The sequence below is a fragment of the Telmatherina bonti genome, assembly GCF_933228915.1.
Source record: "Telmatherina bonti genome assembly, chromosome: 5".
In the NCBI taxonomy this organism is placed as follows: domain Eukaryota; kingdom Metazoa; phylum Chordata; class Actinopteri; order Atheriniformes; family Telmatherinidae; genus Telmatherina; species Telmatherina bonti.
Genome location: NC_136623.1, coordinates 8,144,841 through 8,171,870, shown reverse-complemented (window position 1 = coordinate 8,171,870; position 27,030 = coordinate 8,144,841). Strand labels below are relative to the sequence as shown.

The window sequence follows — 27,030 nt, the reverse complement described above, 5'->3', positions numbered from 1 at the left end:
CAAAGCTTCTTTCAGTGGTCCCTGTTCGCTTAAACTGTTGTATTTTATCTTTAAAATTTAAGTTCCGGTTGTGTTTTATAGCATTGTTTCATTAGTTGTTGTCAGGATTTAATACTCTGAATCAGTGTCGTTTCACTTCAGCAGCCACTTACCATCTGATCTTAAGTGAGCCGGACCAGTAAAACATTCACATAAAAGCCTTAAGAATCAGAACATGTTTGTAGTCATTGTACCTGGTAAAGCAAAATTATGGATGGAGCGCGAGATCGACAGGCGGATCGGTGCGGCGTCTGCAGTAATGCGGACTTTGCGCCGGTCTGTCGTGGTGAAGAAGGAGCTGAGCCAGAAGGCAAAGCTCTCGGTTTACCAGTCGATCTACGTTCCTACCCTCACCTATGGTCATGAGCTGTGGGTCGTGACCGAAAGAACGAGATCTCGTACACAGGCGGCTGAAATGAGTTTCCTCCGCAGGGTGGCCGGGCTCTCCCTTAGAGATAGGGTGAGGAGCTCGGTCATCCGGGAAGAGATCAGAGTAGAGCCGCTGCTCCTCCGCATCGAGAGGAACCAGTTGAGGTGGCTCGGGCATCTGGTCAGGATGCCTCCTGGACCTCCCTGGTGAGGTGTTCCAGGCACGTCCCTCTGGGAGGAGACCCCGGAGAAGACCCAGGACACGCTGGAGGGATAATATCCGTCTGCTAAGTTGGCTGACCCCGGATAAGCTGCAGAAAATAGATGGATGGATGGATGGGAATGAAATTAAAGGTGCAAACTTTGCCAGCAATCATTCATTCATATGAAAATATTGTAAAAAAGACAAATAACAACCCACATGATAAATAAAAAGTAGAAAACGTTCAAACATATTTAACATCCTGGTAAACGTTGGTAGCAACATCAAGTGCATTTCCTGCAGCATCAAGTTTGAAGCTCTAAAAGCTGCTTTTCAGTCCATTTGTCCTGCTTTGCTGTCTGTAGCGTCTTCCTGACGGCAGCTCAAACAGAGGGTGACCAGGGTGGGATGAGTCTCTGATAATTACCTGTATTTATGATAAAAGCCCAGTTATTCATCATCTACATGTCTATGAAACTGGCATGATATTTGCGTACCGTACCTGAACAGCTGTTTCGCTGCGTTGACTGGGTTTTTTTCTGAAACCAGTTGACCCAGTGACTGAACGCTGTTAACGTCTTCTTTGTGTGTCTGACAGGAGAGGATGCTGAACCAAAGCAGCACGAACGCAAGAAATCGAGATGTGTTTGGGCTTCGATGTCTACCAGGTAAGATTGAGTCAAGTTCACGGATTTTCACACAGCTATAGTAGTTACTGATATAATGACGTTTACGCGTCCCTGCTTCCGACTAATACACAAATCTTACATCAATAACAGAAGCAGTTGCTGAAACGAGATGCGGTTCTGGGTGAATAAAAAAGAAAACAAGCTGGTTAAATGTTTTCACAGCACACTGAAATGCAGCTTCACCATCAGACGACATATGAGGACAAAAATATCTCCCTCTAGGTTCCAGGTTCTGTGTTCTGCTCGCAGGCAGCCACACCTGGACCGAAATGTTACAGCAGGTGCTTCGCTTTTGAGACCACAGACAGAAAAGTAAACCTGAGAACAAAAGGAGGCATAATAAGGTTCAGTAGACGAGATTAGAAGCCTGTTTTGGTTCAGCATACTCATGTGGTCCGAAGCTGACCTGAAATAACCGCAGCATGGAGGGTATGTTCTTACATCAGAAAGGTAAGATTACAGAGAAGCCTAGAAAAAGTGGCACTATTTTATCTGTCGCATTGAAGGGATTGGAGCCTGCCAAGATGGTGATGGTAGGAACCGCCCACCGAGCTTCAATTCAGCTCTTCAGAAACCTATGAGTGACGTCACGGAGGCTCCGCCCATCTTTTATATACAGTCTATGGTTTTTCTGGATGACGATCAGAGAATTCTCTCTTTCTCTGATTGGTTCGATTTTACCTGTAGATTTGATTTGTACCTGTGTTGTTCTGGAGATGCAAGCTACAAAACACACATCCTTGTCCGAACTCCACATCATGTAGCCTCAGTATTTACGACCATACTAGCATGCAAACTGCAACTCTGTTTTCAAGCCAACTTTATTTATAAAGCTCTTTAAAACAGCAGCAATCACACTGGGAATCCAAGAGGTGGGCTTTAAGAGAAGAGAAGAAAAACATGTTCTAGGAAGATTCTTTGGAGAAGAATGTCTATAATCTCTATCTATACGACTTAATATAGATCCAAAACGCCGACCCAAAAGGCTGAAACACTAGTCCCAGCCAGGCGTGGAAGCCGTGTCATGTCTTCACCCAGAACCTTCCAGGCACTGCTGGCCTGCAGGCATCATCCTGAAACCACTTTATTCTCACAACGTTAACATTTCTTCTGCCGTAGAGAGAAATGTGTTTGCATACAGCAGTCATAGAGGAGTAGCTGCTTCTCTGATCCTGTTCAGATCCTCCGTCTCTTCCCTGCCAGTCATTCCCTTCACCTCTCTGCTTTTATTATTTGGATTCATTTAAACCTCTTTGGGTAAACATGCATTTGTTTTCCAGCCGTGTGAGTTGGTCAGATTCCTTTCTGAACTCCTCTCGTGCTAAACGTCACACACAAGTTCTATTCTCAGCCGTCAGCGTTTCGCTGTGAAATGTCGACAGTCTTCACTTCACATTTTTCCTCCTGCTGGCTTTCAACCTCATCTCCTTCTCTAAAGCATTCCCACTGTTCCCGCTCTCTCTCCGCTCTTTCTCCACCTTCATTCCAGCCAGATTAGAAACACAGCTGTCCATGAGAAGCCAGACATCCATGCTTTTATTTATAATCCTTTTTTTTCTCCTTTTACTAAAACCCAAATTTGCTCCCCTGTGAGCTAAAGTTGCTCCTTATAAGCTGTAAAAATAGCGTGTAGTTTTAGTTTGGAGCTTTTCTTTCAGACAGAGACGTGTGTCCTTTGGATGTTTGCAGAGGAAGTGTTGAGACAATTTGTGAGAACAAGTTCACTTTGAGACACAAAGGAGTCGCCACTCGGTGTAACTGCACCAAGTGAAAGAGCTCTTGTTGCACCTGTGGACTCTCACTTTCTGCCCTTCCATCACATCCATGCAGACTGCAGGGGAACCCTCCCTTTCTAATAACAGCTCCTCATACTGGCAGCACAGAGGAGGTTTTAACTGTTTTTTATCTAACTCTGCGCCTAAATTACCTAAATGTGTTCTTTGTCAAAGCAAACGCAAGCTAAAGACAGGAAGGTAGAATAAAAGAGTAAGTTTACAGAAGTTGTGTCCTGTCAGTAGTTAACAGGCACACAGCACTGACGGCGTTCTCATGTGACATCGGGACACAGGACCCAGAAACCGAGCTGACCTGCGGGAGGGCAAATGGGTCAGGATGGCTCCAACAGCCATAGGTAGATCATGTACCATTTCAATACTGGGAGAGTGGGGGAGGGGGTTTACTGTCCATTAACACACAATGCAGAGAGGCCTGGACCCCCTTCAGAGCAAATTTGCAATCCTTTCTTTCCAGAGTCTAGTGTTACTTTGGGATTTCAGGGCTGTCAGTCGGCTTTAGACCCTGATGATTGATGGACAAGAGACCTCAGTATTGATGAGTGTTTCAGCCAGGGATGCCATGATTAGAGATTTTCCCAGTATGATTATGGTCATAGAAATGCAATTACTACGCAATAAATGTGTAAAACTGCATGAACACTAATTTTTTTTTAGCTTTTGATGCCAATATAACAGTAAATTTAGTCAGGCTCCTCCTCAATAGGTAAAGGCTGTAAAGGGGCCACTGGTATTGTGACCCCTGACTTACCTACTACTTGGCAAACATGATAACACTGGCAAAACCTTTTCACGTCCTTCCATGCACTAGGCCAATAAAAATGGCGAGTCACCCTTTTGAAGGTTTTCCTCGCCCCCATGTGCCCCCCAAGCAGGGACACATGAGCCAACCGTAACACCTCCTGATGGTAACACTTAGGCAATACCACCTGCTCTAAGACAGCCCAATCAGCATCTGCTGGCCTGGTAGAAGGCCTCCACTTCCTAAATAATACTTTGTCTTTAAAAAAAAAAAAAAAAAAAGTGAATCTTGTTCTGACATTGGAAACAAAAATATGACATACAACGGGACCCCAACCGGGACTTCTTTCTGTAAACGATATAAATATTTCCTCATTTCTTTCCAGTCTGACCAACAACTGGATATTTCTCAACCTCCAGCTGCTCTTCAGCAAAACAGCTGCTGTTTGAAACATGAATAATATTGGAACAATTAAATTAAACAAGATCATCAGCCTTCTTTCATTTACGTAATATAGCCAAAATTAGGGACATTCTGTCTCAGAGTGATGCAGAAAAACTGGTTCACGCTTTTGTTACTTCGAGACTAGATTACTGTAACTCTCTATTACTGGGCTGTCCTAAATATGCCCTGAAAAGCCTTCAGCTGATCCAGAATTCTGCAGCCAGAGTCCTGACCAGAACCAGCAGGAGAGATCATATTTCTCCAGTTTTAGCCTCTCTTCATTGGCTGCCTGTTGAATCTAGAATAGAATTTAAAATCCTTCTCCTTACATATAAAGCCCTCCACAACCAGGCACCACTATATATCAAAGACCTCATTGTTCCTTATATACCAAGCAGAGTACTTCGTTCGCAGACTGCAGGCTTACTTGTGGTTCCTAGAGTCTCAAAGAGCCGAGCAGGAGGCAGAGCCTTTGGTTATCAGGCCCCTCTCTTATGGAATAAGCTCCCAGTTAGTGTTAGGGAAGCAGACACCCTCCCCACCTTTAAGACTAGGCTGAAGACTTATCTTTTTGATAAGTCCTATAGCTAGGGATGGTTAGCGTCCCTTAGTTATGCTGCTATAGGTTTAGACTGCTGAGGGACATTTCCTGATACACTGAGCTTCTTTCTTTTACTCTTTATCTCTTTCTTTTACCCCCCCCCCCCATAACAGTGTTGCATCATTAACATGTATGTCTCCTGTCTCAGCAGGTCTCCCTGGCCGGGAGTAGCAGTTCCTGTTGTCTGTTGTCTTTCTGTCCTCTTCCCCCCACACAGCAGAGGCAGATGGCTGCCTGTCCTGAGCCGGGTTCTGCCGGAGGTTTCCTTCCTGTTAAAAGGGAGTTTTTTCCTTCCCACTGTTGCCAGTGTGCTTGCTCAGGATGGGAGATTGAGTTGGACTCAACTCAATCTGTTGGTTTCCTTATATAGGCTGTTATGAATTGGCCTTCATTATGTTTTCCCCTCTGTCTGTAAAGCGTCTTGAGATGGCATTGCCGTGATTTGACGCTATATAAAGTTGAATTGAAGTTGAATCTGAAATTATAAACATGCTGAAAGGTGTCGAGCCACACAGACAGAGCTAAAAGAATATTTAGTTTTTTCTTATCTGTATGATGTAATGTCTAGAGAATGCTGAGAGCTAGCAGGAGGCTAGCAGCTAACCTTGCAGCCGAGTGTGAGACGAAAGCATCAGGTTTCAAGGCTAGCGGTGGCAAACAGACAAGACCTGGACAAGACTTTCTGCAGCTGTTTGAAGCCAAAATAAAAATGGAATGAAAATGCTACAAACCTGCAACAACCTCATACGTTCCCAGCAGCACATTGTTGTTCCCAGCTATTATAGATTTCCCAAGAAAAACTCAGAAAATATGAGAAATATGGTTGATATGTGTTGCTTTATTGATGGTTCTACCTCAATAAAAGGTGGTGAACACAAATTAGTTTGGTTACTTGAATTGATGGACATTGAATGGAGTATAAAGTCGTATAAATGTAGCCACAAAGTGAGGGAATAAAAGCCTGAATAGAGGAACAGAAATGCAATGAACATCCTGATATTTAATAATAATAACATCCTGATGTATGTTACGATTCCATGACGTATTGATAAAAACGTCAGAGAATATGTTGACATTAAAATGTTTTAGAAAAGTATTTGATTGGTTTTACTTTAAGAATCTCATACATTAGACGTTTTAATTGTCCTTATATTTATTAAATGACTACTGATCATTTTGAGATAATCCACATCATAAACTGTATATAAACAGATGGGCGGAGCCTCCGTGACGTCACCCGTAGGTTTCTGCAGAGCTGAATTGAAGCTCAGTGGGCGGTTCCTACCATCGCCATCTTGGCAGGGGCATGCGTGTCGTCTCGCCCGGAAAATACAAATATGGGCAAAGAGGTGGAGCTGAGAGGGGGGCTGTGAGCGTCATGGTGGATGATTGACATCAAGCGAACTCCGAGCTTTAAGTAGCCAAGATCTAACCGAGGTAACTTGGAGCTAACAGGAGCTAACCAGCTAATGGAGGTAAGCAGGCTAAAGCTAAGTCACGTTGTTAACCGGCTAAAAACCGCGGTTGTTCTACGTTTTTCTGACTTGAAGCAGGAGATCGGGTACCTGTCAATCAAAAGGACACACCACTAAATATGAATTTTGAGTTTAAATTACTTTTAAACGGTTGTCATGAAGGTAAACCTGACCTATTAAACCAAAAATGGATTTTTGAACCAGACTGTAAACATGTTTATTTCTGCTGTAAACATGTTTATTTCTGCTGTGAAGTTGGTCTTTTTAACATGGGAGTCTATGGGGATTTGCTCTGTTTTGGAACCCCTAGTGGATGAAGGGGGAATTGCAGTTTCATCGACTTCTTCATGGGCTTTACTTTTTGCCGCTGGAGGTTGCCGCTTGGTCCACACCAGATAATAACTTCAGAAATTTAACACACATCTGGATTGCAGGAAAGCTTGTCATTGCAGCTGCTGTTGACAAACTTCTCCTCAACTTCTGACACTAAAGTCTCGTTGTGACTTGCTGATGAGGATTATTTCAGCTTCATGATCCTTGCCTGTAGTTTTAACCAAGTTCCTGGTTTTCCCTCCTCCTGGTGGATTTAGGAGAGCTGAAGCCTGTTGCTCTGCACGCATCCAGCTGAAAATGAGAAACAAATGTGGATGAAAACAAATAAAACAGGCTCCCAGCTTGTTGTTCGCATTTCTCTCAGCTGTTTTTTCTCACGCTGATCCTTCAGGTCACCATCTTCTCATGTCCGAGCTTCACCTCGATGGGTGGAGCAAGTCCTGCATGTCTGAACACAGCATCAGATCGGATTTTTATAAAAACCTGAGGGCACAATTTCTTTCAGCTTTACAGGCAAAAACCTGATAAAAGGATAAATTTAACTGATTTGTCTGTATTGATTAGTTTTAATTGCTGAACTTTCCTGTTGCTGTTTTAAGGCTTTATACGTCTGTACCTATACAGAAAAACAACACGAAATTCTGAATATTTTGGAGTTGAAATATCAAAGCTTTTGTCTTTGAACACCAAGTTTGATGTGAAATTACAAATAAATTATGGAGATTCTTAAAGAAACTCGCAAGCAAACATGGATTTCATGTCAATCAATGACTGTTTTGATGTTGTTGATGCTGCGAAGATTAAAAAGGGGGCTCTGGGTTCATGCTGTTCTAGGAAAGACAGGAGAACCTGTTTAGTCCAGGTAGTGAAGCTGGACTACGTCTTCAGTGTAGTCGTAGTCTACACGACTATGACTACAGTGACAGACTTTAGGATGTCTGAGGGACTATTCCAAGCTGTTAGCTTGAGGAAGCAGAGACAAATAAGACAATAAGATGCTTGAACATCGTGATTTTTGTGTTTAAATGTTTGTCTTTTCCTTGTATTTATTAGTTTCACATTTTTTGTCCTTTGAGAGTCAAGAAGTTAATTCATTAAAAGAAAGTGGAAAAATTCATAAATAAACATATTATTACTAATTATAACTAATTATTATTGCCTATATTTCTGTGTTTATATATTCAGTGGTTCAACATGTATTTATATATTAGGGCTGTGACTACATGGTTTTGTCCTGATTTGATTCCGATTTTTTTGGGTACCGATTCGATTTAAATTGCAATTCTCACAGTTTTTTGATATTGTTGATTTTTGTAGATTAAAAACAAAATAAATGTACAAAACTTTTTTTTTGCTCATCATTTTTCTTGATTTCAATTGGGAAAAACAACCCAGTAGCCAGAGCATTGTTCTGCTGCTATAATGCCCAAGAAGACAAGTTAAAAGATCAATAAAACAAGAAAGATCACAAAAATTTTATTATGGATTATTCTTATTTGTTTGGGGGAAAAAAATCTATTTTTCGTGGGAAAAAAAAATCTATTTTAAAATTGTGAAGCAAAAAAAAAATAATTTTTTGTTTGTTTTTTTATTTTTCGATTCGATTTTCCTACCAATAAGATATATATATATGTGTATATATATATATATATATATATATATATATATATATATATAATATAATTTTTATTTCAATTTCCATTTTTTCCACCTTTTTCTGCAGATTTCTTTTGGCACTCTTATTGTTCCATACTGCAAAATACTGGAGTCCCAACAATACACCCCAGTCATCTTAAGGACGAATATCCTGTTTGGTCCTTTTTAAATGTAAATATATCAGTGTGAAAATGTCATGGTCAGGTCATGTTATACTGTTACATACAGTTATGTTACTGTATATTTAGAAATGTACAGAAAGACCATGAAATATTTGATTAAAAGGATCTGTCTAAATGCTTTCTCTGCTCCTGCTGACTCATGCTGGATGAATCGCTTTCTTGACCAAAGTCCTCTGAATCTGACGGAGTGTGAATAAGACCGCAGGCCTCCGTTCCTCCACCATTCAGACTTGCAGCCTGCAGGAACGTTTTCAGCTCTGTTGCTCCCCAGAGAGACGTCAGAGGAAGGCATGCAGAGCCACGGATTGTTTTCTGACATCTCTCTAGCTAAATCATGTGCAGTCAAGTTTAATTGATAACTTCAGTTTAACGGTTTTCTGTGTGGTTTTAGGGAGACCGGAGGGCACGGTGGTAATCACAGCTCATGCTGAAGGATTTAAACTCCTCATGAGTAACCAGTAAATCACGGCGCTGGAGGCAAACACTTCCTCTTTCTGTCCCAGCATAAACAAGTGCTTCATGTGTAAAAATGGACATTTCCTGTTTAAGCTACGAGGCAGCAGCAGGAGAAAGACAGTCCAGCCCAACGTCTCCGCCTCGCTGGCTCTTCCACAGGAACAGTGAAGGAATCTGATGTTTCCTCGCTGCATCTGTTCCGTTCCTGATCAATTTCCGTTTCTTTTTTGAGTGAAACAGACACAGCCGTCTGAACAAACACACCTCTCATGCTGGACAAAAGAGCCTTTTTCTCCACGTCTTCCCAGCTCTTGACTCCGTTGCCATGGAAACCCACAGGCCTGCTGGCGAAGGCTTCGTGTCGCTGCGGGAGCCTTGTTAACGTGCCGCCTCTCTACTGTTTTCTGTTTGTTTCTTCTTTTTGTGGGGATTGTTTGTGGACATCTGTGTTTGGATGTGGGAGATAATTGTGGCTGAAAAGGTTTTGGGAATTTCAGTCCTGGAATTTCAGTCGTTATTTTCCAGGAATATGGAGATATGGCATCATTAGTGTTATACTATGGCCTGAACAGAGAAGAGCTGCTCATGTGTCGACATTTGATTGTTTTATTTGACAGCGTTTCTTCCAGCTGTAAAGTTTATTGCTGTCTCTGCTTCTCCCAGCTTGTCCGAACGAGGACTTGTAACAATTCAAGGACATAGCTTTTTGTTTAGGGATGTTGTTCCACCCAGTCCCAGCTGCTCCCTCTGACAATGCTGTTGTTCTATCTCTGCACTTCCTGTTTTGTGACGCTCCTCTACATCACCTCTCTGTGGTTTAAAAGCTGTGAAAATCATGAGCGACCGAAGCCAAACTTCTTACCAGACACACGTCACCTGTGAGTTTCATCATGGAGCCTCTGTTATGCTCATCCTCGCTGTCTTCGCCAGGTGAGTGTGTGCTTCAGAGAGCTGTGATGGTGAGGAAGAAGCTGACCGCCAGGGAGGGGAGAGGCTGGCTGTCTGGGACGCTCTTCTGTACCCACTTCAGAGTGGCGTTTGTACCTCAGGACAGCCCTAAACCCGATGTGAGTCCTTTTAGTGATGCTGATCCACATATTCATTCTCATATCATGCTTTTTTTATGATTTATCTGTCATCTTTAAAACCTATGTTTTGTTTTGTACCTTCATTTTACAGGACAATGCAGATCCAATTCTTCTAGGAGATCACGATGTTGCTTTGGCATCAATAGAGAAGGTTGTTGTCGGTAAGTAGAGCCACAAAGTATCAGCAGAGCTCTTTAAACGAAATGGTGTTGTACAATAAAAGCCTGTTTGGTGAAGGGAGTCCATGTTTTAAGAGTTTGTAGAGGCTGAAGATGAAAAGATAATCCTGGTTGTTATGAGAGAAAGCTGCAGAAGGCAACATCTGCAATGGTGTACGTTGCCATCAAGGTGACATCTTCACCTGCAGGTCTGTGACCACAGACAGCTTTCTTATTTCATCCACAATTCCATGAATTTTAGTTTTTTCTTGAAAAAACAACAACATACAAATCGCCAAGTTATGTTCTAGACAAATAAATGCCCACGTGTTGCTTATAAATACACAGTGTAGAAAATGGTGACAGTAGATTTAGCATTACTTTCTGTGTGCTTTCTGTTTGAACGGGAAACAAATAGTTTTTCCTAAAGTAAAGTAGCCTTTACTACCTGAGTAGTTTGACCCTTTAAATAGGCTACTGAAGTGAAAACATGTAGTTGAAGCTCTATTTTAAGACAATGTCTGTTGTCTGTCTCAGAAGTGTAACAATCATAACGGCACATTTTTGTCATACTTTCCTTAACATAAAAAAGTTTTCTTAAATGTGTTTCTTGGGTACGTCAAACCCTTCCCTACAGAATGATATTAAACATGTCAGTCTTCAAAGGAAAAATTCAGTTTTCATCATTTGTTTAGTGAGTCTGAAAAGCTTGTCTGTTTTTGTAACATCCATAACGCTGGATGATTTCTCTTGTCTCTCAACATCCAAAGAGTCAAAACATTTCAAATTGCAGGTTTATCTTTATCCCAATAAGTGTAACTAAAATATGTATGTTCAATTTTCTAATTCAAATCAATGGCTTGTCAATGTTTAGTTTATTTTGTAATTGTCTGTCTGAACGTAACATCCGTAACGCTGGAGTTGTTTGAAAACATAACGAAGAATAAAACACAACAACCATGAAGGGTTGATCAGTCTTTAATTCCACACAAACTGTTTTTACCGCCAGGAGCAGAAAACGACGAACAACCTGGTTTGTTGAGGTTGGATGTGGAGATTTGCCAAGCACACACACCGATTGTTGTTCCAGTCTGCTAAAAGAGCAAAGTCTCTGCAGAGCTCACTTCATTTCTAAAAATGCACAACTCTGACCTGAGTCGTGTGAAACTGCATGGACAGCGTAGTTCCAGGGATTTGCTTTATGCAGATTTAACTCACTAAGAATCTGGATGGTAGAGAACAAGCTGTGGAATCACTCAGTTAGAAATGTGACTGCAGCTCAGTCAGAGTCTGGAGCTGGAACCCATCTCATTGTTGGTGTAAACCACACCGTTATATCACTGAATCTGTCATCTGGACTTGGTTATACTTAGCATGACACAAAAGGAATGTTAGATATTGCTGATGGTGAATGATCTGTGTAGCTGCTGATGTGTCAGACCGTACAGTTTAACTTCCACATTTTGCATATTGAAACTCCTGTTTCCTCCATCCTGCTGATGTCCAGACGAACAGAAACACAACCAGATCTTCACAACTCTGCAAGTGGACGTGTGCACATCTTCTCTCTCGCCTGACATTCATGTTTGCTGTTGTTTTCCGCCTCTCTGCGCTGCAGTGGGTCCAAACAGAACCAAGCTGGTGACGCCCAACTCCTCGCTGAAGTTCACGCCAGAGGAGCTGGTGCTTTACTGCAGGGACATGCGAGTCATCTGCTTCCTGTTCGACCGCCTCACTCCAGATGCACAAGTCATAGAGGTGTGTCCAATAATCTCAATTAATGTACGCCTACAGTCTGATGCACAGATATTTCGTGCCTTCAGACTCTTTGGACCTCGGTGTTTTATATTGTTTTCTCTGATGCATCAGGCATCTGTCAGAACGCGTGTTGTGCATCAGATTCAACACTCAGCTTGCTGTCACACTGAGCATCAGTCATTTCAGATCCAGAAGCATTGAGAAGTTGATCTCTGCCACAGACCACTGAGCTGACAGCGGAGGGCCTCCCGGCTGAAAGCTGATGACCTTTGTCATGTTGATGGGCTCACTGTGGTTTCCCTCCTCAGATAACCTACACCATCTCCAAGACCTACCAGCCGCTCAAACCGGGATCAGTTTTATCTTTCCAGAACACTGCCCTCGGGAGTGTAGGTGAGTGGTCTAATGTTTGCAATCTATCAAAGATCCAAATCAATCTGTAGTTCTTTGGTTCCGAAGCACCTAGAAGCAAGCTGGATTTTATTTGATCAAAAATTATTTTAATTTTAAGAAACTTATTTTACTATAATTTATTTTATCATTCATGTCATTTTTTAAATAATTTTATTTTTTTAATGTTCATTTTTAAATTATTTTTATTTTCATTTAAGTTATTTTTTTAAATAATTTATTTTATTTTTAATTAATGTTCATTTTTAAATTTATTTTAGTTTTTAATTAATGTTATTTTTTAAATAATTTTATTTTTAATTAATGTTGTTTTTTTTAAACATTTTTTTATTTTATTTTTGCTTTTTTAAAATAAATTTTCTATGCTATAGTCGTTCAGCAGATGCTTTTATCCAAAGCGATTTACATATTGAGTGGGAACACACACACACACGCTCATACCCCAACAGGCAACTTGGGTTCAGTGTCTTGCCCGAGGACACTTCGGCACAGAGTCAGGGGAAGCCTGGAATCGATCTCCCAACTTTCCAGTTGAAAGACAACTGCTATTCCTCTTTTTTTAATTTTATTTTTTAAAGAAATTTTTTTTAATTTTTATTTTTTATTTTTAGATAACTAATTTTATATTATAATATTAAATTTTTTTTTTTTAAATTTTACTTTTACATGGATCTGGTCATTATACTTATATGTAAAATGACAGCAGTTCTGGATTTTGTTGGTCAGATAATTGATGAAATGCAACCCTGCTGCTTTTTGTGCACGTTTAGGGACATGTTTTTCTCTGACTATTTCAGATGTATTGTATATTCATAAACAGCTCTGGTGAACTGGGAACAACTGCTCACAAAGATCATAAACATGAGTGTCTTTTATTTGTGCCTCTGAAACTAGAAGTTTCCTTCTGTCTTTTAATGGAAAGAGTTTCCGTCTTGTCATTGTGGTTTTCACCCAGTTCAGATCCAGTAACAGTGTTGGATAAAAACGGATCAAAATTAGTTTTCTCTGTTTCCTCACATCTGAATGTGATCTCACAACTCTTACAGTTGAGAAGAATTTAAAACTGGAGACGTCATGCTTTCTGTCCAGACCAGAATGACAAATAAAATTCACCTCCTTTCTGCTTGGCAGGATCAGAAACATTCTCCTCTGTGAAGATGTTTTTAACCGCGGCCATATGGGAGCCAATCTGCCTGCGGTTTGAAACCGAGCCCCTCCAAACATTTTAGAGGCTTGTGATGACAGTGATTGAAAAGCACAAAATGTAATCCTCTAAAATCAGATGTATGATTAAGCAGTGAAAGCGTGGGAGAGTTTTTTTTCCTACGTTTGGCAGGAAACGGTGTGAAAAGCTTCTTTACGTGCGCCGCTCTGCTGTCTGTCCACTTCAGCCACGTATGGAAACACGAGCCCGTCTGTGTAATATGTTGGACTATGTTAAAGCTACGCTAGGCTGGCCAGGCTGTGGGTGACTGTCAGCTCTTGGATAAATAATGCAAACCCCCCCCCCTTCCCTCGGAAACAAGTCGTTAGATGACCTGCAGTTCAACTCTGCCCCGGGGGGTCAAGTGTGCCCGCCTTGTGGTCACTCATCTGTGTCCAGAACCTCGCAGAGACGTTCTGAACAATGTACGTTTACTACAAGTTTCACATCGGCTTCATGTTGTTGCATCTTTAAAACGTTTCTTTTGTCCAAACTACAAATATATTCAGGTTTAATTAGCATAAAACATCCCATTATCATGGATTATACATCACATTCTGATCGCATGCCGCCGCTCCTCAAAGCGCCAGATTGTTTTAGTCAAGAGTCAAGCCAAAGCTGAATCACTTTCCTCCCCCAGAAATGAAGCAGTTTCTAAGCAACCGCCGCCGAGACGCCCACACCAACTGGTTTGAATCGGCCTCAGACTGGGAGCAGGAGTTGGAGAGATGTGGAAGCACCAGCTGGAGAGTCAGCTCGGTCAACGACCGCTTTGAAATGTCGACCAGGTAGAAGCTACGCAGCGGCGCGGCCCGATTCCACGTTGTTACAACAAAACTGTGTGTGTTGATGTTTTTTAATGTAAAATACTTCACACACACACACACACACACACCTCTCTGTGCAATCTTTCTGTCTCCTCTCAGCCTGTCGAGGTTCATCGTGGTTCCTCAGAAGGTTCTGGACACAGAACTGAAGAAGAGTTTCGCCCACTTCAACGAAGGACGCATCCCTGTGAGTTGTTCAAGAATCCCATCACAGCTTTCATCACAGGAAACATCCGAATAAACTCGTTAAAGAGCGAAGAGTCTTCATCTTCTTGATTTAATAAAAACACATTTACTCCTAAAACTATTGGAACTTGGGAAGAAGACAACCGTTAACTCTGTATAATGATCCTTTAGCTTCTTATTAACATTCCTGCAACACGATTACAAGATGTGCACAGACTGGAACGTCTCATAGAGGCTGACTCCGTGTCGCGTTGTGTTGCAGCGCTGGTGCTGGCGGCATCCCAGAGGCAGCGATCTACTGCGCATGTCCAGCTTCCAGAACAACATCTACCATGAGAAAGACGACATCAGGTGTGTGAATACCGGACCCAGAAAGGAGTCAATCTGTATTTCAAATCAAATCAAACTTTATTTATAAAGCTACTTTCTACAATAAAATGCAACATAAAGTGCTTTACATGATATAAAAACACAACAAAGAAAACTCATAAGCCCCTCCCTTCTCACATTCAAACGCTTACACACTCATACACACACCCAAACAACATCAATTTCTAACACTACTCTTTAACATTACACACACATCTACCTAGTTATTTATAGCTGAGGTCAGGAACCACATCGCAGGAGCCATCTGCACCAGGAGTCAACCTGACCATAGTACCAGGGGCACCACTACAGACCAAAGCCATGAAAGGGGCCCCTACAGCCATGGCCATTATGACACCCGGTGCAGAGGGCTCCCTATGAGGAAACACCAGAAAATATCCTAAAAATGATAAAATACATAAAAATAAAAATAAAATAAAATAAAATAGTCGTGATAATAAAGCAAGAAATATATAATACAAGCAGTATTTGTGCTTCATTAGAGTTCGATCGCATAAACAGTGATAATAACTGTCATTACGCAGCAGGAAGAGCTTCATTTTCATGCCATAATAATTTCATGCCACATAATTCTCATTTAGTATTTGGTGTTTGGCCGTCTAGAGAGGAGGATCACTGGTCAAATAGTGGTGTTTAAGGCGGTTACGATACTTTATTAGACTCTTAGCAACCAGGCAGAAAGGAGCTATGATGTAGATGTGTGATTGACACTTCCTTCCTGAAAGCGTCAGCCACACTGAGCTCTCTGTCAGATATCACTCCTGGTGGGTCACATCTGACTAATCTATCAGCAACAGCGCTGAAGGGATTCTTTCCCTCCAAGTAAATAATAATAATAACTAGAATATCGCTATTTTCGCCGGGCTTGCTTGAGGTGTGTGTTTTGCAACTTTTCACGGGGGCTAAGGGGGTCAAAAATGGCCGAGTTGTGCTAACAATAATAATAATAATAATAAAACATTACAATAACAAGAGGCTCCTGCCATACTTCGTATGGCTCGAACCTTAATAATTGTTGCCTGTGCATGTAGAGGGCAGAGCAGCTTTTGTCCCAGCTGCAGAAAGGCACAGAAAGCAGCTACGCTTTAGAAAAGTGACATTTAAACTGAAACATCTGACCAGTGATGATGAACTGGTTGTTTCACAATGTGGAACAAAATGTCAGTCAGAAGGAGGCAGTAAATGAGAGGGAAAAAAACTTTTTACTCAAGTCTGCAGCTTGTTTCGTCAGACTGTATTTTAGGTTTGAGACTTCTTTGTTGCCTTTTGAATCTTCATCTTCCACCAGACAGAGTTTAATGCAGATTTTTTAAAAACCAGCCACGAAATCATTTCTTAGTCTGAGACATTGTGACACGAATGCCAGAAGTTTACTTCTTATTCTGTGAAGAAGATGTGTTGTTAAGTTTAGTTGCTGTCAGAACACAGGAAGTGAAAAAAGATTAAATCTCACAACGTGAAGCTGCAGTTTCATTCAGAACAGCCGCTGTGACTTTTCGCTGAGGAAATATCTCTTTATGCTGCAGGACAATGAGCCCAAAATAAGCTTTTTGCTTTTTACCTCAAGAAAAAGTGTTCTGTCAGCGAGGGGAAAAACACCTGGAATACACACAGCAGATGTTCCACGGCATCTCCGCGTTGCCAACAAGCAAACCTGCTCTCACAGCGAGATGCAGATATCTAGCTGTACACTAGGCGTGCCATCGTAAATACCTCACGACTCTGTTACGTATCAGGAAGCTACGATTTGGTTATGAAAGGATTATCAGGATGTTCAGGCTTCTATTTATCTCTTTCACTTTTCCTATCAAGTGTTTTCTCTTCTTTCTCTTCCTGTCTTTCGTCTGTCCTCTCTGGTCCAGCAGTACAAACTCTACAATGCAAACAATAACGCAAAATAAAGACAGAAATAAAATAAAAATTCAGAAAGTCAAGGGGATCATTATATCTATAAAGCTTCCCTTGGCAGAGTAAATTTGCTCAGCAGGACACAGCATCCAGACCATCATTCTGCTTGCCTAAATGCTGGACAAGACACACAAAAAAAAGGATATTCAGGCTTCTTTTCTCCCCATCATAAGTTCCCCATCTCTCTCTCTCTCTCTCTTTGGCCCCTTTTCAACTATAACCCTCATTATGTGTCTATTAATTCAAATTAAAAAAAATATTTACACTATCCTTTATTTCCATCTAAACATAAATAAATCCAACGCATATCAAACGTTTTTATATCGTCTGATGAGTTAACTGGGCTGCTGTCTTATTTTGTGACCATTTATTTTGACTTTAAAACATATTCCTCATGCAGTAAGTCTCGTCCAGGTCTCGTTTCTTCTCATGTTTATAGAAACCGAAATGTTTCCAAACGAAAGAAAATCTCACGTTTAGTAACAGCAGCGGCAAGGCTAGCCGCTAGCTTCCTGCTATCTCTGTTTGGTATTTGTCAGCTGGACACTTTAGACGAGGGGTACCCAAGTCCAGTCCTGGAGATCTACCATCCTGCAACCTTTAGATGCAACCCCTGTCCAGCACACTGAGTCAAACAGCTGAATTCCTCTTCTGCATGTCGTCCAGCTCTGCAGAGGCCTGCTAACGAGACACTTATTAGATTCAGGTGTGTTGGAGAAGGGTTGCACCTAAAAACAGCAGGATGGTAGATCTCCAGGACCGGACTTGGGCGCCCCTGCTTTAGGGTTTAGTGGTTTCCAACCTGGAGTCTGGTACCCCCCCTCTTCAACAGAGCAGAGTGGTTCCCAAGGCTTTCACCCATCAGAGCGATTCAGGATTGGTCCCATTTTATTCAAAGTTTCTTCATGAAGAGCAGGACTCGGCCAGAATCCAGTATTTATGGCGAGAACGCATCAAATGAAGCATGAAACTGTTTTTTAGGATTTGCTTTTCTCCAGGAAAACAGGTTGGGAACTGTTCCCTTCAGGTGTCCGGGTGGCAGCGCATCTTGTAAGCTCCTGCCAAGCTTTACAGCTGCACTTTTCTCATCTGCTTTATGATGAAAATAAACCTTTTCTATCTGAAATGTGCATCTTAAATCAGCTGCTTGTTGTCAGTGTGTTAACAGCAGGATGTGCTGCTCTGCAGGAACCTGGAGATGGTCCTGTTTGGTTGCCAGTCCTCCTTGTGCGTGGTGGTGGAGCTGGGCGAGGAGCTGCCGTCGCCTGCCGATGTCCAGCTGGCACACAGCCGCCTGCGCGCCCTTTGTCTGGGAGGTGGGTTCAAACCTGAACACACCAGAAAATGCTAAAGAAATAAAGCATCTGTCTTGTTGTTATTTAATAGTTGTAGCCTTTAAATCTATGGAACTTTTTAAAACTCGACCAAAAAAGCAAAAATTAAAACCAAAACTTTCTAAAGCTTAAGTTAAATAAATGATCTCAAAATCAAAAATGATCAATCATCATGAAAACTATTAGGCATTTATTTGGTAAAATTGAGTAGTTTTGTTTGCAGTTTCCTCTTCTTCTTTTCTCTATTTTGGTTGCGCTTCACAGTTTTTGGTTTTGATTCTTGATTGTTTGGTTTCATTTTTTACACAAATCTTTCATGGCTGGGCTCTTTTCAGGGGCGCATTCTGATTGGCTGGTGAGTTTTTGAGTGACACAGCTGTAGCCCAATGAAATGTACAAACACTTTCTTAGGAAGTTTAAGGAGTTGAAAATTAAAACCATGAAAGGTTTGTGTCAGAAATGAAACCAAACAATCAAGAATCAAAACCAAAGACTGTCAAGCGCAACCAAAATAGAGAGAAGAGAGAAAGAAGAAGAGGAAACTGCAAACAAAACGACTCAATTTTACCAGATAAATGCCTAATAGTTTTCACGATGATTGATCATTTTTGATTTTGAGATCATTTATTTAGCTTAAGTTTGAAAAATTTTGGTTTTAATTGTTGTTTTTTTGCTTGAGTTTTAAAAAGTTTTGCTTGGAGATTCTGAAACAAATCTGATTCCATATAATCTTCCTTCCCACTGGGACATTCGCTGACCCCTCCATGTCACTGCTCATTAGCTGGCCTGCCCATATGATAGAAAAGCTGTTAGAAAATGAGTTTGGACTCTTCCTGCTGGCTTTGTCAGGCTGTTTGTTGCTTTTGTCCTGAAAGCACAGGCAGCACATTCCTGAGCTAAGGAAGAAAAGAGATGACAGACCAAGCTCCGGCCTTGGAACTGAAACGCTGACCCATCTCACACTCACGCCGTCGTTCGTTCTCACACACAAACAATGCGTAAAGGTCACAGATTATCACGCCTCACTCATTTGTCAGCTCTGTGTTTTGTCTCCTCCTGTGTTCGGAGCGCCGTGCAGGAAAAACAGCCGCTGGCGTGTATGCAGGGTTCGTATCTGCAGACTGATTTCAGGGTAAAACACCAGATGAGCTGCAGCTGATCCCACATCCTGAAGCCTCATTTGCATTCATGATAATGTCTGCATTCATGATGACGCCTTTCTCCTGATTTGACTTGCAGATATCTCCACTTCTGTGTCTGTGCCTGATGACAAATGGTTATCTACGTTGGAGAGCACACACTGGCTCGACTACGTCAGGTGAAGATGGTCTCATAATACCAACCCATGTAACTCTGCTACATGTGTCTAAGTGGAGAGAAAGACATTTAACTGAACTGTATCCTTCAGATCTGTGACAAAGATGAAGGAAAGTTATTCCTACTGACTTTTTTTTACTTAGGAATTCTTCTTTTTGAGCATATTCCACATGTAGAACTGTGTCCTGAGTGTGTTTATAATCAGAAAAGTGTTGATGAATCATTAACCAGGTGTTGTGGACCTGCCTGTGTGTCTCCAGGTCTTGTCTGAGGAAAGCGTCGGAGGTGGCCTGTTTGCTCCGCAGCGGTCACCTGACTGTGGCGCTCCAAGGTGGCTCATATTATTCTATCCATTCATTATTCACGTCGCCTCCCTCTCATTAATGCCGCATTAGGACTTGCTCTGAAGTAGCAGTACAGCAGGAACACGCACACTCCGCTGAGCCGACATGCACACTGCCAAGAGGCCTCCACACAAAGGGCTTTTACACCTGAATCCCACACTGTCGGTGTCATGAAATGTAATGTTTCTGCTCCGTGTGTACAACTACATGCTCGCAGCGGTCTGATGTGTCATTATGTCGTGCGATGTGAGTATCAGATGCAGACAGAGGCTTCTGGCTGAGAGAGACGACCGCAGACGACGACCTCAGCTCTTTTTCTGGTGCGCCATAAAACACGTTGTTGAGGTCATTGTTGTGATGAAGCGTCTTGGTTATAATTAGAGAGCTGCCTTCATGCAACCCTGCTGCAGTACACCTCTTCAAATTGGACCTTTTTCATCAAACATATGCAAACTGATATATTCCCATCCTCCAAGGTCTAAATTAACTAAACATTATTGTGATCTTGGACCTCGGCTATGCCTGCCTCAAGAGCCATGTAGTTTTATTGTTGACGTTCAGAAACAAAGCAAAATTTGGGATATTATGTCCTTGTTTTCATTGTAGCTTCCCAGAGGTTGATGCGATAGAATTGAAAGTTGTACCAAATGAAAGCTAATAAAATGTTCTTGCATATGGTTGGTAACACATTAATACCTGTGTAAATTTGAACTAATTTTAATGCACAAGCAATGTCAGACATTCATATTTTTCATGCAATGGATGACATCATATGACACATAACTTTATCTCAAAGTTGTTAACTTTAATGCACATACATCCCATCTTATCACTAATTATGTTTTATCTCTTTATTTCACATTGTCAGTAAAGAATCTACCGAAAATTTACACAGGTATTAATGTGTTTACAACCATATGCAAGAACATTTTATTAGCTTTCATTTGGTACAGCTTTCAATGCTATCGCATCAAGCTCTGGGAAGCTACAATGAAAACAAGGACATAATGTCCCAAATTTTGCTTTGTTTCTGAACGTCAACAATAAAACTATATGGCTCTTGAGGCAGGCATAGCCGAGGTCAAAATAACTGGTATGTTTAGTTAATTTAGACCTTGGAGGATGGGAATAATATCAGTTTGCATATGTTTGATGAAAAAGGTCAAATTTGAAGAGGTGCAGAGGTGCAAAGAGAAAGTGCTGCTGCGTGTTAGTTGAGGACCAGAGGCGTCAGGTTGAGGTGGATACATGCGCTGCACGCAGACCCACACATGACTCACACAGTGGCTGCTGGTGTTTACTCCACTCTGCCGGCGTTTGACTTTCTCTGCCTGCAAGTAGAAACATCAGCAGTTTGGCCGAGAGGTTCAGGTGTCAGCGGCGAGCTTCCGTAGTCTCCAATGTCAGACTACACATTAAACAAACCCGAGCAGACTCGGAGCGAAGCTCCCGAAGCTTCTGTGTCTGCAGCCAGGTCCTTATCCCTCTCTCTGCGCCTCCTCTCTCCCTCTCACGCCCTCCTGGGTTTAGTGTTTAGAGAAATAACAGCGCTTTAATATGCTTGTAATTAAAGATTTATGTCCCTGATGTGCTGTAAAACTGAACACCGTCTGCTCTCAGCTCTACAGTCTTGTGATGTGAAAATTACTCATAAGGAGACTAGTAAAGGTTCAGAGTGCAGGAGATCCAGACCTGTGCAGAACCGCACCATGGAGGAGACGTTTGTAAAGCCCGGAGAAGCCGTGGTTTACGCTGCTCCTGCTTTTTGCTTTGGAAATCTTGGCCACTTTAAACCAGTCCTGCTAAAAACTGTTGGACCTGTGTCGTTCACATCTGGACTGAAGTTTGCAGCACAGCTCTGAGGTTCATCGACACGCAGCGTCTGGTTTGGGAAACCTTCAGTCTGTTTGTAGAAATGCGAGTTAAGACAGAATTATTCTACATGTCACAACACGGTTTCTGATTTCTGAAACTTTTATTTTATTTATGAACATTTTATCAAGTTTTTGGCATGAAGACTACATCAGACCAGGTCCTGTTCAGGATTAGGGGCGGGAAAATCAAATCGAAAAATCGAGTATCGGGATTTTTATGCTTCACAATTTTAAAATTGATTTTTTTTTTTTTTTCCAAATAAATAAAGATAATCCCAAAATTTTTTTTTTGTTATTTTTATTGATCTTTTTACTTTTCTTGTTGGGCATTATAGCAGCAGAAAGATGGTCTGGCTGCTATTTTATTTGTTCCTAATTGAAATCAAGAAAAATGACGAGCAAAAAAAAAAGTTTTGTACATTTTTTTTGCTTTTATGCTATAAAAATCAGCAATATGGAAGATTTGTGAGAATCGCAATTTAAATCAAATCGGGACCCAAAAAATCTGAATCGAATCGGGACAAAAGCGTATCGTCACAGTCCTCGTTCAGGATTGTTGCATACAGATGAGTGGAATGAAGCTTTGTTGGTATTTAACAGACAGACTTTTCTGTCATTTTGTAGAAAACCTGTAAAAGTGTCATAAAGCTGTTCAGGAAAAACAAACGGAAGCACGAAAAGGAGCAAATAAAAGATCCCTAAAAACAGTTTGGAGGTTAAAAATACAGATGAAAATAGAAACTAAATGAAATGGATGAACAATGGAACGAGCTGAATCTGCAGCTGAAGGACCAGCGTTGCTGTGAAGCTGACAGGTCTGTGATGTCAGGAAGTGAAATTCATGTGTTTTACGTTAAAACTGCGTCTTCTCTCCTCGTCTTCAGAGCCGGAGGACCGGGACATGAGCTGCCTGGTGTCCAGCCTGGTGCAGCTGATGTGCGACCCGCACTGCCGGACCCAGCACGGCTTCCAGAGCCTGGTGCAGAAGGAGTGGGTGGTGGCCGGCCACCGCTTCTACAGCCGCATCAACTATCACCGTGACAACGACAAGGAGGAGGTGAGGAGGGAGCTTCCAGCTCTGCATGCAGACTCATCAGTATGTCAGCCTTTCACCTGCTGCTCCTCCTCTTCATCACCGACTCACTCTCCTCTTTCTCTTCTCTCCTTCCTCTCTTTTCTCTCCTTCCTCTCTCCTCTTTCTCCTCTCTGCTTCCTCTCTTTCTTTTCTCTCCTTCCTCTCTCTTTCTCTTCTCTCCTTCCTCTCCTCTTTCTCTTCTCTCCTTCCTCTCTCCTCTTTCTCTTCTCTGCTTCCTCTCTTTCTTTTCTCTCCTTCCTCTCTCCTCTTTCTCTTCTCTGCTTCCTCTCTTTCTTTTCTCTCCTTCCTCTCTTTCTTTTCTCTCCTTCCTCTCTCCTCTTTCTCTTCTCTCCTTCCTCTCCTCTTTCTCTTCTCTCCTTCCTCTCTCCTCTTTCTCTTCTCTGCTTCCTCTCTTTCTTTTCTCTCCTTCCTCTCTCCTCTTTCTCTTCTCTGCTTCCTCTCTTTCTCTTCTCTCCTTCCTCTCTCCTCTTTCTCTTCTCTGCTTCCTCTCTTTCTTTTCTCTCCTTCCTCTCTCCTCTTTCTCTTCTCTCCTTCCTCTCTCCTCTTTCTTTTCTCTCCTTCCTCTCTCCTCTTTCTTTTCTCTCCTTCCTCTCTCCTCTTTCTTTTCTCTCCTTCCTGGCTCCCCCCTTTCCTCTCCCGACAGGCTCCGGTCTTCCTGCTCTTCCTGGACTGTGTTTGGCAGCTCTGGTTCCAGTTTCCGTCTCGCTTCGAGCTGACAGGTGACTTCCTGCTGGCGTTGCACGACAGCGTCCACCTGCCGCTCTTCTCCAGCTTCCTGGCAAACTGCCAGCGGGAGAGATGCAAACGCTCCCAGGTACACCTGACAGACACCGAAGCAGCAGCCTCGTCTGCTTGGATGTGAAATCTTACGTGACGATATTTCTGAACGGTGTCCAGAACCTCGGCCAGTGCTACACCCCCGTCAACGGCTGGAGAGACGCGCTGCATTCGGACTCGTCCTCGGACCCGTCAGATCCTCCCCTGCCGCCGGTGTGGGACTGGGACTTGCAGTACAGCAAAGAGAGACAAGCTGGCTTCACTCAGCCCATCCCTGCGACTCCCCGGCTGCAGCCGCTGCTGAACGGCAACCTCAACACCAACCCAGACACACACAAGGTAACAGCTGCAGCACTTCGGCTGTTTTACCTGAAAACGTCTCCGTGGAAACAACATTTATACCTGATGTCCTCAATTTAGATTCTGTTCAGAATCTGAGAAGTAACTTCACATTTGTATCGATTTTAATCTCTTTCAGCTACAAAGTGTTTTTCTTTCTGGTTTATAGGATTAAATTCAGTGGTTTCAAAAGTATTCACCTTCATTACGCAGGTAGAAGTACAGATACTCAGGTTTAAAAAGACTAATGTAGAAGTAAAAGCACCAACTCAAATAGTTTACTTAAGTAAAAGTTTAAAAGTACTGATTTAAAAGAATTCTAAAAGTATAAAAGTAATGCAAATGTGAAAAATACCATGAAAAATTTACACTTAAACTGTGTCATCAGAGCCGACAGCGCACTCCCCAACAGAACATTTTTCTAAAAGTTATAATGACTATAATAAGAATAATATAATATAATAATATAATATATAATAGTAATGTAATATGAAAATGTTTAATACTGGGAAGTACTACACCTTTTCAGCCACGTAGATTCTGATAAAAATTCACATATTTGAGTGCACTGCAAATATTTTAAAGAACCATATATGAGCATTAAGATGAGTTTCATGGTCTGGATGATATGATGACTGTAAGTACTGTAATGTTAAGAGTCCAGCTTCAAAAGGCAGGTTATCAATAAACTTTATTAGAATATACATAAATATAAGCTTATCTGCAGGAATCGGTGAGGACAACAGATTTGTTTAGGAGACAAACAGAAAAATGAAGAGTTAAATAACAAATATACATATACATATATATATATATATATATATATATATATATATATATATATATATATATATATATATATATATATATATATATATGTGTATATATGTATGTATATATGTATGTATGTATGTATGTATGTATGTATATATATGTATGTATGTATGTATGTATGTATGTATATATATGTATGTATGTATGTATGTATATGTATATATATATATATATATATATATATATGTATATGTATATATATGTATATATATGTATATGTATATATATGTATATATATGTATATGTATATATATGTATATATATGTATATGTATATATATGTATATATATGTATATGTATATATATATATGTATATGTATATATATGTATATATATATATGTATATGTATATATATATATATATATATATATATATATGTATATATGTATATATATACCTCTCCCTGAACCGTCACCTTATCGTGGTGGAGGGGTTTGTGCGTCCCGAAGATCCTAGCAGCTATGTTGTCGGGGGCTTTATGCCCCTGGTAGGGTCACCCATGGCAAACAGGTGTCTAGGGGAGGGACCAGACCAAGCACGGCTCATAGACCCCTATGATGACGACCAACCTGGGCATGAATGTTCCCTTGCCCGGACGCGGGTTACCGGGACCCCCCTCTGGAGCCAGGCCTGGAGGCGGGGTACGAGAGCGAGCGTCTGGTGGCCGGGCCTTCGCCCATGGGGCCCGGTCGGGCTCAGCCCGAAAGGGTTACATGGGCCCCGCCTCCCGTGGGCTCACCATCTGCGGGAGGAGCCGTAGGGGTCGGGTGCAATGTGAGCTGGGCGGCAGCAAGGGGCGGGGACCCTGGCGGTCCGATCCCCGGCTGCAGAAGCTGGCTCAAGGGACGTGGAACGTCACCTCTCTGGTGGGGAAGGAGCCTGAGCTTGTGCGCGAGGTTGAGCGGTTCCGACTAGATATAGTTGGACTCACCTCAACGCATGGCTTGGGCTCTGGAACCAGTACCCTCGAGAGGGGCTGGACCTTCTTCCACTCTGGAGTTGCTCATGGTGAGAGGCGCCGAGCAGGTGTGGGCATTCTCATCAGCCCCGAGCTTGGTGCCTGCACGTTGGGGTTTACCCCGGTGGATGAAAGGGTAGTTTCCCTCCGCCTCCGGGTGGGGGGACGGGTCCTGACTGTTGTCTGTGCTTATGCACCAAACAGCAGTTCAGAGTACCCACCCTTTCTGGGGTCCTTGGAGGGAGTGCTGGAGGGTGCTCCTTCTGGGGACTCCATTGTTCTGCTGGGGGACTTCAATGCTCACGTGGGCAATGACAGTGAGACCTGGAGGGGAGTGATTGGGAGGCATGGTCCCCCCCCTCTGAACCCAAATGGTGTTTTGTTATTGGACTTCTGTGCTCGTCATGGATTGTCTATAACGAACACCATGTTCCAGCATAAGAGTGTCCATATGTACACCTGGCATCAGGATTCCCTGGGCCGCAGTTCAATGATCGACTTTGTAGTCGTATCGTCGGACCTGCGGCCACATGCCTTGGACACTCGGGTGAAGAGGGGGGCGGAGCTGTCAACTGATCACCACCTGGTGGTGAGTTGGCTCAGATGGTGGGGGAGGAAGCCGGTCAGAGCTGGCAGGCCCAAACGTGTTGTGAGGGTCTGCTGGGAACGTCTGGCTGAGTCCCCCGTCAGAGTGAGCTTCAACTCCCACCTTCAGCAGAGCTTCGAACATGTCCCGGGTGAGGCGGGGGACATTGAGTCCGAATGGGCTGTGTTCCGTGCCTCTATTGCTGAGGCGGCCAGCCGGAGCTGTGGCTGCAAGGTCGTTGGTGCCTGTCGTGGCGGTAATCCCAGGACTCGTTGGTGGACACCAGCAGTGAGGGATGCCGTCAAGCTGAAGAAGGAGTCCTATCGGGCCTTCTTGGCCTGTGGGACTCTGGAGGCAGCTGATCGGTACCGGCGGGCTAAGCGGCATGCGGCTTCGGCCGTTGCCGAGGCAAAAACTCGGGCATGGGAGGAGTTCGGCGAGGCCATGGAGAAAGACTTCCGGACGGCTTCGAGGAGATTCTGGTCCACCATCCGGCGGCTCAGGGGGGGGAAGCAGTGCTCCATCAATACTGTGTACAGTGGAGATGGGGTGCTGCTGACCTCAACTCGGGACGTTGTGGGTCGGTGGAGGGAATACTTCGAAGACCTCCTCAATCCTACCAACACGTCTTCCCATGAGGGAGCAGAGCTGGTGGACTC

The 27,030-nt window shown here is 42.5% G+C and overlaps 1 protein-coding gene across 1 annotated transcript in view; it reads left to right on the top strand.

Annotated features, from left to right (window-relative positions):
* The window catches only part of mtmr11 (myotubularin related protein 11), a 52,177-nt gene that overhangs the window by 14,867 nt on the left and 10,280 nt on the right, over nt 1-27,030 (top strand). The window contains exons 2-15 of the mRNA XM_079239982.1: nt 1,209-1,278; nt 9,912-10,048; nt 10,161-10,230; nt 11,846-11,985; nt 12,294-12,378; nt 14,241-14,388; nt 14,527-14,614; nt 14,876-14,964; nt 18,100-18,227; nt 19,485-19,563; nt 19,823-19,893; nt 22,665-22,837; nt 23,520-23,690; nt 23,774-23,992. Of these exons, the coding sequence (XP_079096108.1) occupies nt 1,209-1,278; nt 9,912-10,048; nt 10,161-10,230; nt 11,846-11,985; nt 12,294-12,378; nt 14,241-14,388; nt 14,527-14,614; nt 14,876-14,964; nt 18,100-18,227; nt 19,485-19,563; nt 19,823-19,893; nt 22,665-22,837; nt 23,520-23,690; nt 23,774-23,992 (1,668 nt within the window). The remainder of the gene's footprint in view (nt 1-1,208; nt 1,279-9,911; nt 10,049-10,160; nt 10,231-11,845; nt 11,986-12,293; nt 12,379-14,240; nt 14,389-14,526; nt 14,615-14,875; nt 14,965-18,099; nt 18,228-19,484; nt 19,564-19,822; nt 19,894-22,664; nt 22,838-23,519; nt 23,691-23,773; nt 23,993-27,030) is intronic.